Source organism: Lipophrys pholis, assembly GCF_963383615.2.
Source record: "Lipophrys pholis genome assembly, contig: SCAFFOLD_271, whole genome shotgun sequence".
NCBI classification, from domain to species: domain Eukaryota; kingdom Metazoa; phylum Chordata; class Actinopteri; order Blenniiformes; family Blenniidae; genus Lipophrys; species Lipophrys pholis.
The window spans coordinates 1-15,806 of NW_028292116.1; the positions used below are offsets into that span (position 1 = coordinate 1).

Here is a 15,806-nt window from a genome sequence, read left to right on the forward strand (position 1 = left end):
CCAACCCAACCCCAACCCCAACCCCAACCCAACCCCAACCCCAACCCCAACCCCAACCCCAACCCCAACCCCAACCCCAACCCCAACCCAACCCCAACCCCCAACCCCAACCCCCAACCCCTCTCCTTCCACTCGACAGATGCCAGTACTTTAAACATCATACTAAAAAATATCATGGGACACAAAAATTAAAACATTATTAAAGGTAAGGTATTCTTATTAGCAATAGGTAAAAGAGGATAATTGCTATTCTTGCTTTTTGATTATCAATATAAAAGAAACGAGACCCGTACTCTAAACAAAACCTCTCTTTCTACCCAACACATATTGGATAGAGCAGTGGTAGAGCCAATATACTAAGGTGCATCAGCACATCCAATGCCACCAAGGAAAGAGCTACAAATGAGCAATCATTTCACTTTCAGGATCAGTTTTCTCTGAGTTTTCTTCTCTTCTTCAGTGAGGATTGTTTTGGATGGCTTCTTGGGCAACTTTGACACAAACTTATTCCCCTTCACTGTGAACCGCCATGGCTTGTCAATCCACTCCTCAGCATAGTCGATGTTTATCCTGACAGTAGTTTCCAACTCATACTTGTAACCCGGATCATCTTCCAGCCAGCACATCTTGCCCAAAGTCAGATCATACCCATTCATCTTAGCCTTCTCAATTCCAAGTGCTTGCCCAACCTTGCCAGGCCCATTCGTCAAATCTGCCTCCTTCTTAGAAGAGATGTTCCTTCTCTCTTCGATATGCTTAAGTCCTTCGATAGGCTCGACCGCACGAATGAGTACTGCTTCAGGCTCACCTTAATGGCCTGCTGTAATGTTGAGGCAGACATTCTTGGGTCCATAGATGGTGTATATGTAGAAATGTCCTCCATCCAGCCAGAAGTACTTGGTCTTTTATGTCTTCTTGTTACCATAGGCATGGCAAGCCTTGTCGAGAGGTGCTTTATAGGCCTCCGACTAAACAATCCTAGCACGCACTCTCTACCCACCTACCTCTGATACGATGACTTTGCCGATGAGTGGCCTAGCTCAGCTAGACCACCTCCTTACGAAAGAACTCCCTAGGCAGAACCTTCTCCATAAAAGATTTATCAAGCTGTTCTATATTGATAGGTAGTAATCATTTCTTGATGAAGAACGAATGCGACTATATGTCTTTGATGCTGATGCGCTATTAGAGTGGCAACTCGCAGACAGCACTTTATCAGCTACTTCAGTTCCTGGGAGCAGCTTGGCTTGGGTGGAAAAGTTATGTTGAACAAAGGGTCCTCTATTGGCTTTTACACTACCCCTCCAATCAAGGTGTTCACACCGAAAACCATTTCAAAGGCGATCACCCCCACCGACCACGAGTCAAACCGTTCGCTTATACAAGCTCCTTTCCTATAATACTCTGGTGGCATATAAGCCTCATCCTTCAGCGCAGCATGTTCTCTGCTGATGTTCCTCCAGAAGTAGTAATCTATGACTTTGACCTCATTACCAAGAATGATCTTTTGTGGGCACAGTCTGCCATGAAAGAATCCTGATTTGATGAGGCAGGACAGGGCTGAAACCACTCCCCTCAGAATATTCCTGACCTCTTTTTCAGTGAGTGTCTCATGGGTTGCCATGAAATGCCTTAGGTCAAGTCCTGGGACATACCTCTAAATGTTGATTAAGTGTCTTCCCTACTCAATGACTGTATCAACATGATCCGCAAGATGTGGAGTGTCTTTATCCCTGATCTTTTCCAGCTCTCTCAGCAGTTTCTAACAGGCAGGCTCTGTCTCAATTCCTAGCATCTTCAAGGGGTATTTGCGGATGACTACTTATGCCAGCCTATCGAAATCATAGGCTTTGTAAGTTTCCCATTGTCGATGGTTCAAGGGCTCAACGATCTGATACTTGTCCAACAACACCTTCCCAACCCTCCAACTGCACTTGATCTCTGCACTCCTGCGCTTGTAGATGTTCTGGTAATCCTTCTTTTCTTGCTATATCTTATAGATCTCCTTATGCTTTTTCTTTATTCTTCTGGCAATCAGCATCTGCTCAATTGTCCCTCCTCTCGTCCTTTTGTTGCTGCTCTTCAATCTGTCACACTACAATTCTTTTATCTCCTTACGCACTTGCACCTCTTACCTGCCATTTAACCACTTTACATGCCCGGGTTCGGCCAAACTTGTCCGCTGTGGATTCGATAAAATGCAAGTGCTCCCATAAGCACCAACTCAGACTTCAGTTCCAGCACTTTGCCTAGAGCACTGATCGCCTTCTGCTTTTCGTTTTGGTAGTCTTTGATTCTAGTTAGAAGAGCAGCGCATGTCTGTTCCTTTTAAGCTTAGGATTTGAGCTGAAACTGCCTTTGCCTATCTATTTCGTCATTGACAAGCTGCTGGATTCGAGCTACCTCTTTCTAGGTGGTTGCTTGGTTCAACTTGGTATTGAGGGTCAACTGACTTGTCCTATACAAAGCTGATTTTCCTGAATTCTGCACGATTGCGCCTAACAGTATTGGACCTAATTTAACTCTAATTGTCTTCCAATCTCGAGCGGGGACCTATCCTACGTAGCCTTGATCTGATCGACAATTAGTTTGATAGTCTGTATCACCTTGGGTACATCCTCTGACGAACTCATTCTTCAAATCAATATATGATGACAAAAATGAATTAAAAAGACGTGGTCGATCAGTTGGGCCAATCAGATCAGACGCTCAAGTCGACGACCATCTCCACCTCGTCGTTGTAGAAGTTGTACTATTTGTGTTTTGATACCCTACTCGTCCAGAATCTATTTGCTAGCCAGGCCTTAGTAGGACTACTTGCTGAACATTAGCATCAATACGTTCAGGATGGCAGAGCTTATTCCAAGACACACTGCGATCACCAGCCCTAGGATCTGAAACCCTCCTTGCTGGATGAACCCTCGATTGAAGTTGATGTCGAATTCCGTAGGGATGCCTCCATCATGGCGTGTAAAAGGCAATTATAATGGATGACATGACAGACCCTACTATCCCGCTTGTCAGGCTGAGATTGCCTAGTCCAGTGCTGTCCTAACTGAATGACGAGAGAAGGTTAGACCAGTTAGCTAAAAAGGTTAGCACTCCAGCCAGGATTCCAACAAACATGGCAGCTGCGGGGTCGTCTTATCACGTCAGCAATGCATCCTACTGCAATGCCTCCAGAAAGCGAGCTAAAGATTATGTTGTAGGGGTCCAGTTTCTACTCGATCATGTAGCTGAGGGCGTACACCGTTATGGTACTGCAGGCTAAACTCACCCATGTATTGAAGAAGGCCAAGGTCCTTTGGTAGCCGACAGCCAGTGCTGTGTTGAACGAGGCGAAGAAAACCCAGGATACTCCTAACCCGATCATAGCTAGTACATATCCACGGGGGGATGGGTTCTTGTTGCGAATGTGGGTAGGTTCAAGCTTCTTCATTGCGAAACTGAGTATGAGACTAATAGTACCGGCGTATGCAAACAGGGTCATAGTTCTGCCAGTGTCCTGTATACTGTTGAAGCTTACGATCAGGCGCTCACCAGGGTGTAAAAGATCAGCGTGATAAGATTGTGGTTGAATAGTTACAAGAACCCAAGCCTGCCAAGAGTAGAACTCGTGGATAAGATGCAGGCCAACCCTGCGAAGTACCACTGGCTGGACTCTCTAATATTGACGGTGAAGATGGTCATAGTGGAGGATGTTGAAGTTGCTGTTTGTGATTAGTTGCACCCAGAGGTTATTCAAAAAGATGTAGAGGACAATGGACTGTGCCACGGTCATGAGCATCTGAGAGATCACTGTGATTGTGAACTTCTAATAGAAGCAAGACATCATACCAAAGCCGAACAAGACAAGCAGCCCTATATCCTTGGTGAACGGGTAGATCTGTATATCAGTGCCGACCGTAGTAGAAGGGGTGACGAACAGTGCAAACAGTACATCCACAAGTATGGCGAACACTATCACCTCAACTAAGAAGATTGTTTTCCTCTCGACCATTCAAATATTATTGATTTTTAATCGCAGTATGCTGCCTTCCTCACATCACCTCTTTTAAGCTTATCCCTATCAGTCCCAGTACGCTGCCTAAACCCCTACTTAGGCCAAGTTCATCTAGGCCACCAGGCGGTTCGTCACCAGGTATGGTGTCAAACCTCCTGCTTTGTTAAGGTGCCAGCTAGGGCCTTGCTGATGGGTAGTAAGTCAATCTACTATAAACAGGATAGGCTATATGCTTGTCTCGATAGAGACGTGATCATTGCCTGGAAGCCAAGCGACAAAGAAACAATAAATGTGCACAATCAGATGGCCACCCTCTTCCCAGACTTCACTCTTGATCTAGATCCTCTAGGTAACAAGTATGATGAGCATACATGGTTCAGGAACGCAGTGGCAGCTGGCATGAAATCTGCCATATCAATAGGGACATCCAGGCCAGCCGATATCTACATTTGCTGGGATTTCTAAAGACGCAAAGGATTGAGCTTCACCATCGCCTTATCTCTGGCCTCCTCCCTTTGCTTCTCTTCCCTCAATGACTGCAAGCTACCTGATATACCAAACAGACTCTAACTGCAACTCTAAAAGCTATCCACCCGGCCAACCATTTTCGACCTGGACGTCTACTTCGCAGCACGTAATAACAAGCTGGTGTTGAAAAGAACAGAAGGAGTGGTGATGGTTGATTGGCCTGATTGCTTTACTCTCGTCTATTTTGATAGTTTGAAGGTGAGGCCTAGCTTGACAGACTTGAAGGCGAAGTAGGAGTGCTTGATGGATGGCAGGGTGTGGCTTGGAATGGCCTTGATTAATGATAGTCTGGGATATACTGAGATGCAGTTTGCCACCGTTTCTGGCCTGCTTGAAAAGATGGAGCTGTCAGCAGACCAGGTTCTAGACATCATCTAAGAAAGCATAAAGAAAGATTCCTACACCCAACCATAACTCTAAAAGCAATTCGAAACCGACCTGCTTAAAATCCTCTCCCCACTACCTTACTCCAACCTGCTACTGAAAGAGAAATCCTTTGAACTCTACACTCTATCAGGACAGCTCTTACTGGCTGTCAAATGGTCCAGCCAACTCGCCCACCAAGAAATTGACTTGGGAAAGGTCATGCCCTTGATCTCGGCTGGCTAGGACAACAACAAGCCCTCTATTTTGAAAGAGAGTGTGTGCATGAGGGTTGGATTGGGGCCAGTACGTGATAGTGGAGTAAAAGAGCCAGGTGGATGAAAGAGTGGGTTAGCTTATAGAAGGGTACTATAATAGAGAGTAGCTGTATATGGACGACTAGCTCTAAAGACAGCTTTTCAAGAGTGAACCAAGCCACGGGTCAGCCCTGCTCGACCCCTCCTACTAAATCTGGTTTTGAAGGCATCAAAACTAATTTGATGGAAAGCAGAAATGTTGTAATATTTGGTAATTCAATCATTATTAATGTCTCAATATTCGTATTTGCTCAAGTTCATCATCATCGGAGATACCGGGGTTGGCAAGTCCTGTCTCCTTCTCAAGTACGTTGATGGCCGCTTCCGACAAAAACATTAGGTCACCATCGGGGTTGAGTTTGGGGCCAAGGTTTGTCTCTGTAGAGGGGGTCAACCTCAAATTACAAATTTGGGACACTGCCGGTCAAGAATCCTTCAAGTCAATAACAAGAGGTTATTACCGATCAGCAGCCATCGCTTTGCTAGTCTACGACATTACAAGCCGATAGTCGTTTGAAAACGTGCTGAGGTGGCTAGAATAGGCTAAAGCTAACGGCAACTCTACTCTCTCTTTCGTCCTGATCGGGAACAAATCTGACTTGGAAAGTGAAAGGGCAGTCAAGAAAGAAGACGGGTTGAAGATGGCCGAATAGAACGGCATGATTTTCTTTGAGACATCATCAAAGGAAGGCATGAATGTAAAGGAGGTGTTTGAGCAGGCTGCCTAGATTGTACTGAGAAAAGTGGAGGCTTAATAAATCGACCCTCACAACCCTAACTCCGGAGTGAAGCTAGGCACAGGCTACAGGACTAAAAGCGATAAGGCTGAACTAGAAATAAGAGCCCATTCGTACCTGCCAATGCTGATCAGCATTATATCATTAATCTAACATAATAAGATGAAAGGATGAAAAGCACGTCAGGCTGAACACCTGCTGTCATAATGCTTTTCTGATCATTCCTCACCTTAAATTGCCTTGCCTTTTACCTTGCCTTACCTTATCTGCATAGCATCATAAACCTATCATGTGAACATCCAACCAGCAGCAAGCGTAATGATCCGCGGGAGGAAAGGCATACTGGGCTTGTGAAGTGGGCAAGTTGCCAGCTGAAATGTTGTTTAGCAGTGATATTAAATAGCTCTATTGTTTAACGGCAATGCTCAAGAGTGCAAAAGAGAATAGGCACTCCCGCTCAGTGTTCCACTTTCAGAAAGGACAACCTCGTCCTCGCTGCACCACTCCCCAAAAAGGGGTCAACCCAGCACACTCCTAGCAACGTACTGCCACCTCAGCAACAACCGGACCACAACCAAAAGGTGCTGAGTACAATCGCCAACAACATCATCAACCGGGACAGCAAGAAAAGCCAAGAGAAAAGTATCAACAAGTCGCCAATCTCTGTAGGCAAGGTGGTGGCTAATCGCAAGAAGATAACCATGCCACACCTCTGCAAACTGATCGAATAGATCTACAGTGCAAACTTCACTCGCAACACGATGCGTCTGAAGTCACAGAAGATGTGTGGTGACTATGTCGGTGGAGGAGGAAAGCTATCTGAATTCACTGAAGTGTACCTCTCTACCAAAGAACGGATCAAGAGGGGGGAGTCACTACCCGTCTTGCTCTAGGGCCTCTCCTACTATCTCGCTCGCCAGCCCTTGTACAACCTCACCATCTTTGACAGGTTCATCGCCGAGTAGTTCTCGGGGGAAGACCTGGTCTTCTTCCTGTTCATGCGCAGCATTGTGGAGAAGGAACTGAAAATGAACTTCGTCAAATAGTTCTAGCTCAAGAAGCAGATCCGTAAGGAGGATGACATCCACCCCTCTTCGCTCACTCGAAAGGCAGTGATGCGCATTGCTGTGGCTATCTTCGGCTCACAGGAAATGTCCAGCCAGTATGTAGCTCCAGTGCTCAAACAGATGGACGACAATCTCATGTAGAAAATCGGGGTGTACAATCTCATGGCATCTTCCTCGAACAATTCCATTGCAAAAAGGGGCTTTCCTAGACCCACCACAAAAGCCCTCTCATAGCCCAACAAAAGCGACCATTAACACTCAAAGGCAACCATTCTAGTCTCAGACTCCACCCTGCCCACTCGCTAGTGCCTCTTCTGGGACAATAACTATGCTGACCTCTCTCGCCTCAAGAAAGTTCAGGTCAGCATCGCCATGCAGGACACTGTCATCTAGTTTTTGAGGCATCTTGGAATCGAGTCTCAGGATAGGCAGGATCTGTACCACAAGTTGTTGGCAAAGTGTCTGACCTTGCTCTCTTGTGTGGTGGGACAGTGACAAGCTGGAATGGTTCAATAGTCTGCAATACCTCAACCCTGCGGATTAGGACCTACTATAAGTAGAGGAGGTGCAGCCCCAACCCCAACCCCAACCCCAACCCCAACCCCAACCCCAACCCCAACCCCAACCCCAACCCCAACCCCAACCCCAACCCCAACCCCAACCCCAACCCCAACCCCGGTGATCTAAGCTCTAAGTTAATGATAGTAAGACATGTCATACAAGGATCACTGACTCACTTGAAGTAGCTCTTTTCTAGGAGATGAGGGATATCGTGGTCCTCCAGCCAGACTTGAATGGCTGTTATTCGGATGGTAAGGCGCTTGTTCAAGGGCTTTCTGCCATGCTCTCTCAGACTGTGTGCACGCTCGTACTATCGAGTTATCTCAGGCGACAGGTTTTTCGCCTACATGTACAAAGACTCAAGCACCTCCTTCTCAATCTATCGTTTGTTGCGATACCTGCCGATCTCATCACTGAGTTCTTTGACAAGCCCTGCCTCCTGCTCAGCCTACATCTCCAGTATGACTGTGTAGTCTTCAAGGGGGTTGTAGATAGGCACCTTGTAAAGCTTGACAATGCGTCTCTTGCTTGGCAAGGGGGCAGAATACGCATCAGCAAGAGACTCTCCGAATGGCTTTAAGCGTTTCAGACCGGCTGGGAACTAATTCTTTTCAAACAGTCTGAACTCGTTGCCCAGATACTGGTGGCCTTCATTCTCGATGGAGGAATACTTGACCAGTTGTTAAAGCATGCCCATCATGAACTTGTTGAAATACTCGTAGAGCTACTGCGAGAACCCTGGCTAGACTGAGCTGCCACTCAAACCAGCCAATTCCCTCACTCTCCTGTCGACCAGACTGATGAGAGCCGCCCTCTCAGCCTTGTCTTTGTCTCGCTATGACCTTTTGCTGAGCTAGACAGGCTTCTACTCCTCAAGGATCTTCTTCTTGTCCAGCTTTTGGAAGGAGGTGCGTCGCTTCATCTCTTCTTGAGGAGGGGCAGGTGGTTGATCAGGGGTTGGAAGGAACTCCTTCAGTCCTTTTTTTGTCACCTCTGCCTTTCTCAACACTATCAGCTTGAACTGCTTTTTGAGCTAGGTTTTGGACAGTCGCTCATGAAAATCTTGGAAGAACTTGGTCTCGATCTCCTTGTTATCCTTGCTGTAGATATCCAACTGCACAAAGGTTTCGTTCAGCTCAGCTACTCCCTAGTTCATCACACTTTGACTTACTTTCGGATTGTCCTTTTATCTCAGGTCTATGCTGTGCAGCTGAAGAGCGTACAGATAAAGCAGGTACTGTTCTTACAGCTTGTCATATTTGAGCAGAATGGCTTTTTTGGGGGCTATTGACTGCTTCCTGCCGGATTAGACTATCCGTTCCAAAGTGGGGAGCAGCTCAGGATCGAACTCGATTTTGTCCTTGATACCTTCAAGCCAGCTGAGCTAATTCTTGAAGGTCAGGTCAGTGGCCCCTGCCAACAAGCTCTTCAACTTTTGTACTCTCAGCTTGCTGTCCATCGCGTGCATGAATGATTAATAAGATCTGACTTATATCATTTGTGTTTTGAAGCTGCTATTTTGCACAGTTCATGGACCCCTCCTTCAGCATTGCCTCTCCTCTTCTCGAGAATAGTCAAGCCAGATGTGCCTGCTGCGATGAGGAGAATGGTGGGCACAGTCTCAATATCGAACAGCTGAGCCACCTCATAATCCTGATCGATTTCAGCATAGAGTGCACAGTCAAGGCCACTACTCAGACACGAATCAACAAAGACAGACTTGAGGGCGAGACTAGGCCTACTCCAATCTGCATAGATGAGCAAAGGAAGGACTTTGTAATGCTATACAGCACTGACAAGTTCTTAATGTCGGTTGATGTTTCTCGCCATGCCCCAATAATTAAGAATTGGTTTATGCAGAAGGATGAGCTGGTTATTGTAAGGGATGGGCTTTGGATGGCTAGCAATGCAGTGGCAGACGTGTGGCATGCTCAACAGAATTATTCACTGCTTGCTTCCTTGCACACCCAGCGCTGTATTGTCGCACACCCTTCTCTCCCCCACCACTACTAGCCCTATGGTCTCACCTACCTCTCTCTCCCTCTCCACTAGGGACATCCTCCCTCCTCCCCTCCACAATAGCTCAGTGAGTAGGTCTACCAGTTCATCGAGCAAGGCCTCAAAGAAGGCACGACCACCATCATCTACAGTACGTCGATCAACTCTAGCTGTTGCTTTGTAGCACTGGTCTATCTGATGCGCAGGTTCAGGTGGCCTTATCGCAAGGCTCTTGAGTTGTGCCAGTTCAAGGTGAAGTTCTTCCTGTGTTCGAGGGCTGTTGATTGGCTGGTTGCCTTGTAGACAGAACTAGCCTTGGCTGGATGTGGTCCGATGAGTTTGAACTGGCAGGAATACTCGAACAAAGAGGATCCTGACTAGCTCTTGATCACCAACACCTTCCTCAATGGCCGGATCGGTCCTTCTCCAGATCGTTCTCTCGAAGGGGCAGGTAAAGTCCTCTGGGCCGATTAGTTAGGCAAAAGCATGACTGACATTTACTATGAGAGCAAGATGACAAAGCCTGGCAGACCATCCAGCAAGCAGTCAAAGAAGCGTTCTAAATGACCTGTTATCTCACCTCACCTCCTCTTTACGGTCCGAGCAGTGCAGACTTGCTTTTACAAGGCCAGCATCTTCTCCAGAATGTGCAGCTTGTCTAGTTCGAGCTCCATGATCCTTGTCTTTTACCAGGCTACCATCGACTCAAAGTCACACCCATCCTTCTGCTCCTAAAGTATGCCGTTCATCCTCTCAACCATCCCCTCTCGTAGTTCCAGCAGATGCCTGTTCTACTCAACTTTCTATGCGCTGCTTTTCATCTGGGCATTAATCCGGTTTATATCTCGCGCTACTGCTGCCCACTCCCTCTCGACCTCTTCACACTCGTTGTTCAGCTGTCCCAGTAGCTTGCGGTTATTGGTCTGAGTGCCTCTTAGCTAGTACAGCTTCTACTCAAGTTGCATCCCCTTCCGCAGCTCCTGCTCCAGCTCTTCCTCCTCAGGGACAGCAACGATGGACAAAGGCCTGACAATTTTAGTGCGAACAGCATCCGAATGGCTCATAGCAGTCATAAAAAATCAGATGGATTATTCCTGCACATGCTAAAAACTTTATTGCATTCTCATTTCCACCTCCCTCCTCGCAGGCTGTCGTGCCCTCTTCTGAGGCAGTTCCTCCTATATCGGTGCCCTGCAATACGGGCACACTTCATGCTTGTCCACCCACTTAACGATGCACTCCGAATGGAAGACATGCCCACAGAATATCTTCTTTACTATTGACTAGGAGCTGAACTCTTAGAGGCAGATCACACAGTCGCTTTGCTGCTGGGTTTGCTGCCCAGCCTGCAAGTACTGCATATCTGGACATGCGAAAAGTCTGTCAGGAATGACTCTCTGGTCTTCCTCCCCAGTGACATACCTAAAGTAAAGGTAGATCAGCAGCATCAGGAGAAGCAGGAGTCCTCCAATGGCGCTTATAAGGCCTATGAAAATCTCTTCAACCATAAGGCGTTGAAGAAATGATTAAATGAATTGGTTAGACCATGTCTCTGATTAACTGGCAGCCCATCCAGTCCTACCTCAAAGCGGCTAATAAGCTGTGCTGGTGCACTAAAGCCACTCGCTTTGTGTGTGACCCTTGAAATTAGAAAGAGCAAAATCAGTTATAATTCAAATGGACAGGAAGTAGAGAATCAAGTACGAGAAGCTGTAGAAAATTGGGGAGGGTACTTATGGGGTGGTCTGGAAGTGCAGGGATACCTTTGGGGCACTCCTGGCTGTCAAAAAGATCAAACTTGACAATGAGGACGAGGGAATGCCTTCTACCGCCATGCGATAAATCTCCATTCTCAAGGAGCTGCAGCCCCACCCCAATATCGTCAACCTCAAGGAAGTGGATTACATGCCCTCTGAAAAGCGTCTAAACCTGGTTTTCTAGTACCTCGACAACGACCTTCGGAAACACCTAAAGTCTTTAAAGTCGAAGCTGCCCCCCTACGAGGTCAAACTGCTGATGTTCCAGCTGTTCAACGCCGTGCACTTCTGTCACTCCCGCCGGATCATCCACCGAGACCTCAAGCCTCAAAACATTCTCATATCCAAGGACAACGTCATCAAATTGGCGGACTTTGGACTGGCCCGTGCTTTTAGCATCCCTATTAGAACCCTCACCCATGAAATCGAAACCTTGTGGTACCGTGCCCCTGAGGTCCTACTGGGACAGAGACAGTACGCCTTAGGCGTTGATACGTGGGCCTGTGGGTGCATCTTTGCTGAGCTGATGGAAAAGAAGGCGCTGTTCACTGGCGATTGCGAGATCGACCAAATTTTTAAGATCTTCCAGTTCTTCGGCACTCCCAGCTCAAAGGAGTGGCCCAACTTGGTGAACCTGCCTGACTTCAAGCCCACCTTCCCGCGGTTCAAGCCTTGCAAACCTGAAGAGGTGCTTCCTTCCTTCGACCGGATGGGTCTGGACCTACTACTAAAGCTGGTAGCGCTAGACCCAGCCAAGCGCATTTCAGTAAAAGAAGCACTAAAGCATGCCTACTTCTCAGACCTAAAGCAAGAGGACATCAGCCGCTTCGTAATCTGACATGCCTATGAAATACCTAGTTGTGATACAAACAATGCAGTCTTGTTGAATGATAGTTTATTGGCACTGTCAGTTGATCTAGACGTACCCACCCGGCGATTGCTGCCGGCTTCCCTTGTTCTTGGCGACACAGAAATACACCATCACCAGCATTATTATCACCATTATGGCTAGTCCCACTTCAAGTCCTATTATCACTCCTACATTGCTATGCTCACTCTTGCACTGTCCCTCTCCAGCAGACTCGTACCCTGTCAAGCAGGCCAGGCAGGACTGCCCCTACTTGCAGTAAAAGCAGTTCTAGGGACAGGTCAGGCACCCTGCTCCACTTGGATAGTACCCCTGTCTGCACTCTTCACAATGGTAGCTCGAACTGCAGGACAGGCACTGTGCAGAGCATGGCACGCAGATCCCTTCGTATGCGTAGAACCCATCCGAACAGCCCTGACATGTACCTCCTCTCGTGCAGTAGTTGCAGTTGACAGGACAGTTGGCACATTGGTAAGCCAGAGTCAAGTACTGTTCGAAGCTGCAGCTCAGACAGTTGACTCCCTCCTCTCCATACATGCAGTTGGAACACCCTGAGCTGACTGCTCGACAGGGATTGTGCAGACAGTCAGTCGAGTTGGCAATGCAAGATGTGCACTCCACTGAGGACACGCAGGTTGCACAGGAGGGTGGACATGCTAGACACGGCATGAACTGCTGGTGGTCCATGTCTGCATTTGACAGGTAGTACCCCATGTTACAAGAGGTACAGGTATTAGCATCCCTGCAGAACTAGCAGGACAGTCCAGTGGTACAAACCTGGCATCCCCGTTGAAGGAGAAGGTGTTGGGCGGACAAAACGCATTCTCCCCCTCTGCAGCAGTGCATTCCCCACTCTAGTCCACATCATACCCTTCAAAACACTCACCACACTCAGTCTCACTACAATGGCTGCAGAAGGCAGGACAGCCTGTGCACGATGCTGCCGAGGTAAGATAGAAGCCTGCCGAGCAATTCCTGCAGAGTGTAGAAGAGGCACAGGAGGCACACCCTGAAAGGTAGGGGCATGGCTGGCATGAGTTCGTGAGGTATGATGCGTACGAGTTGGTTGGGCAGTTGATGTCTGGCTTTGCACAGTTGGTCTTTGTGTTTCTGCACAGGCAGGTCTTGTTGTTGCTAGACAAAGTGTACTGTTTGTTGCATGCTGTGCAGTTGGTAGGAGAGCTGCAGGTGCTGCAGCCTGTCGGACATGGCTGGCAAGCATTGAAGTCCAGGATTAAGGTGGGATAGGAATATGGAGGACAAGAGGTGCATCCCGAGAAATTGAAGGTCGCAAGAGTGCATCGTAGAGTTTGCAGGGCAAAGGTTTGAAAGTTGATTCGTTGGCTACAGACAAGGCCAGCTAGAATGAAAAGAAACATACACAATGAAAAGATGTCATAAACCTAAAAGAGCATCATTCTATTGCCTACCAATGCAGCACGATCTAAATCCCCTTCCTTCCTTCCAAACACGACATGTTTGATAGATAGAACTATTCTAGAAATGCCAGCTACTGCCCCTGCACCCATTGTGCTGCAAACTGACCTAGAGGAGGTCTCCTGCTCTACCTCTGGGTTCATACTCCGCAATCTCTCGATCAGAACTACCTCTGGAGAAGTCACCACTATCATGGGTCCTTCTGGCGCAGGTAAGTCCACGCTCTTGGCTTATCTGGCTGGCCGCATCGACGGGCAGTATGTCATAAAGGGCAAGAAGACTCTCAACGGCCTTTAATACAGCCCTGAAAAGTTCGCAGAGATAGGCTGCTTCGTCTCTCAAGACGATTACCTGTGGTAGACTCTAACAGTGCGTCAGAACCTGGAGTTCGTGGCCAAGTTCAGAGGCAAGGAGTTGAGGAGAGTGGATGAACTGATAAGTAAGCTGCAGCTGCTGAAGTGCTAACATTCTTTGGTAGGGGGACACCTAATCAAGTCGATTTCAGGAGGCTAGAAAAAGAGGCTGGCAATTGCACTCTAGCTGCTAGCCGATCCTACCATACTGCTGCTGGATGAGCCTACCTCAGGTCTGGACAGTTATAACGCCTTACTGCTGATGCGCATTTTGAAGGGGTTGAGTCAATAGAACAAAATCATTTTGCAAACCATCCACCAGCCCTCCTCCTTCATCTACCAACTCTTCGATAGGCTGATCGTCCTAGCCTAAGGACAACTTGTCTACCAAGGTAAAGCACTCTTAGTACTCGAGTACATGGCCAAGATCGGGGTGAGGGTAAGCACGGTCAACCCCGTCCCAGCTGAAATCCTCATGTAAGAACTGAACCGTTCTCTGCTGCTGAACCACAGGAGGAAAACCCTCACCCATGAAAAATACGTTCTTTACTTAGAAAGGGAGGCCATGAAAGAAGACGAGCTCAGTTATGAACCACTGGTTTTCTTGCAGCAGCAGAGCCTTTCTTTGTGGAGTGAGTTTAGCTTGCTGTACTACAGGGCCTTCATCACCTTCTTTAAGAGTCCTGTGGCCATTGTAGGCACTCCCCTTTCTACCCTCATCTCCATTCTCCTCATTTCTAGCGTCTTCTACAACATCGGTCAATAGAAGCCGCCTCAGCCCAGTCCTATCGAAGAGGATCTGAGGTACATGGACGAGGTGATCAGCTGCCTGTTCATCACCATGTTCTTTCAGCTGGGGACTTCCAACTTCGAGTTCTCATTGCACTGTCAGCATGCTAACCAGTCCCCGTGCAGAAGATCTTAGTCGGCAAGGAGAACGCCTCCAGGCTGTACAGGGTGCCAGTCTACAGCCTGGCAGTGTTCCTCTTCCAAATCCCGATAAAGTTCTTGCAGAACGTGATCATAATCTCGACGATCTACATCTTCTGCGGATTCAAGCAGGAGTGGACTCCTTTCCTCTAGATGTTTGCAGTCACATTCATGCTGAGTATTAGTGGACTCGGCTTAGGAGCTATCATGGGTTCCCTGTTCCAAGACATCCCCACCACCGTGGTGACCACTGTCCCAGTATTCGTCTTTGGAGGGCTGCTGGTCAACAACGAGTCCTTGAAGAGCTACATCTACTGGCGCAGTTCATAAGCCCCATGCGATACGGCTATGTGATTCTGGCTACAAGGTTCTTCAAAGGAGAAGAGTTCATCGGCATAGTGGATGGAAGTAGATAGCGATCGACCCTCTAGAATACCTAGGTGTGGTATAGAGCAGCATTCTGGACTGGTTGCTGCTGGCAGGGGCTGACTGTCCTACTCTGCGTACTGTCAGCCATAATCCTAACGGTCCGCACCAAGCCCTTTTTCTGATATACCATAAAAGAATTGATTGATGTCGTTCTACGATGAGGTGGAGATTGAGGACATGGATTTTAAGGCTGAGGAGGGGAAGCTCTATTACCCCTGTCCCTGTGGTGAAAGGTTTGTCATCTCCTCTGTAGGAACTCAACCGAGGGCATCGATGTAGCCAGATGTCCTAGCTGCTCACTAACCATCCAAGTCATCCACGATCCCCCACACCCTCCTCACCCTCCACTAGCTGCTCACTGCATGACCCCCACCATACACCATACACTTACATCATCATTAATGCAACAAGGGCGAGATTGCAGCTGGCTTCATCCTGTTGCTTAGGAAGCAGCCAGT

General features: G+C 47.8%; 1 protein-coding gene across 1 annotated transcript; it reads left to right on the top strand.

The window, feature by feature from the left end:
- Positions 1–11,120: 11,120 nt before the first annotated feature.
- LOC308128159 (uncharacterized protein) lies at positions 11,121–12,169 on the top strand (the record flags this gene model as incomplete). The annotated part of the gene is given in 4 exon segments (XM_080493838.1): positions 11,121–11,204; positions 11,366–11,413; positions 11,417–11,512; positions 11,516–12,169. Coding segments are annotated over 4 exon segments (882 nt in total).
- Positions 12,170–15,806: the final 3,637 nt, after the last annotated feature.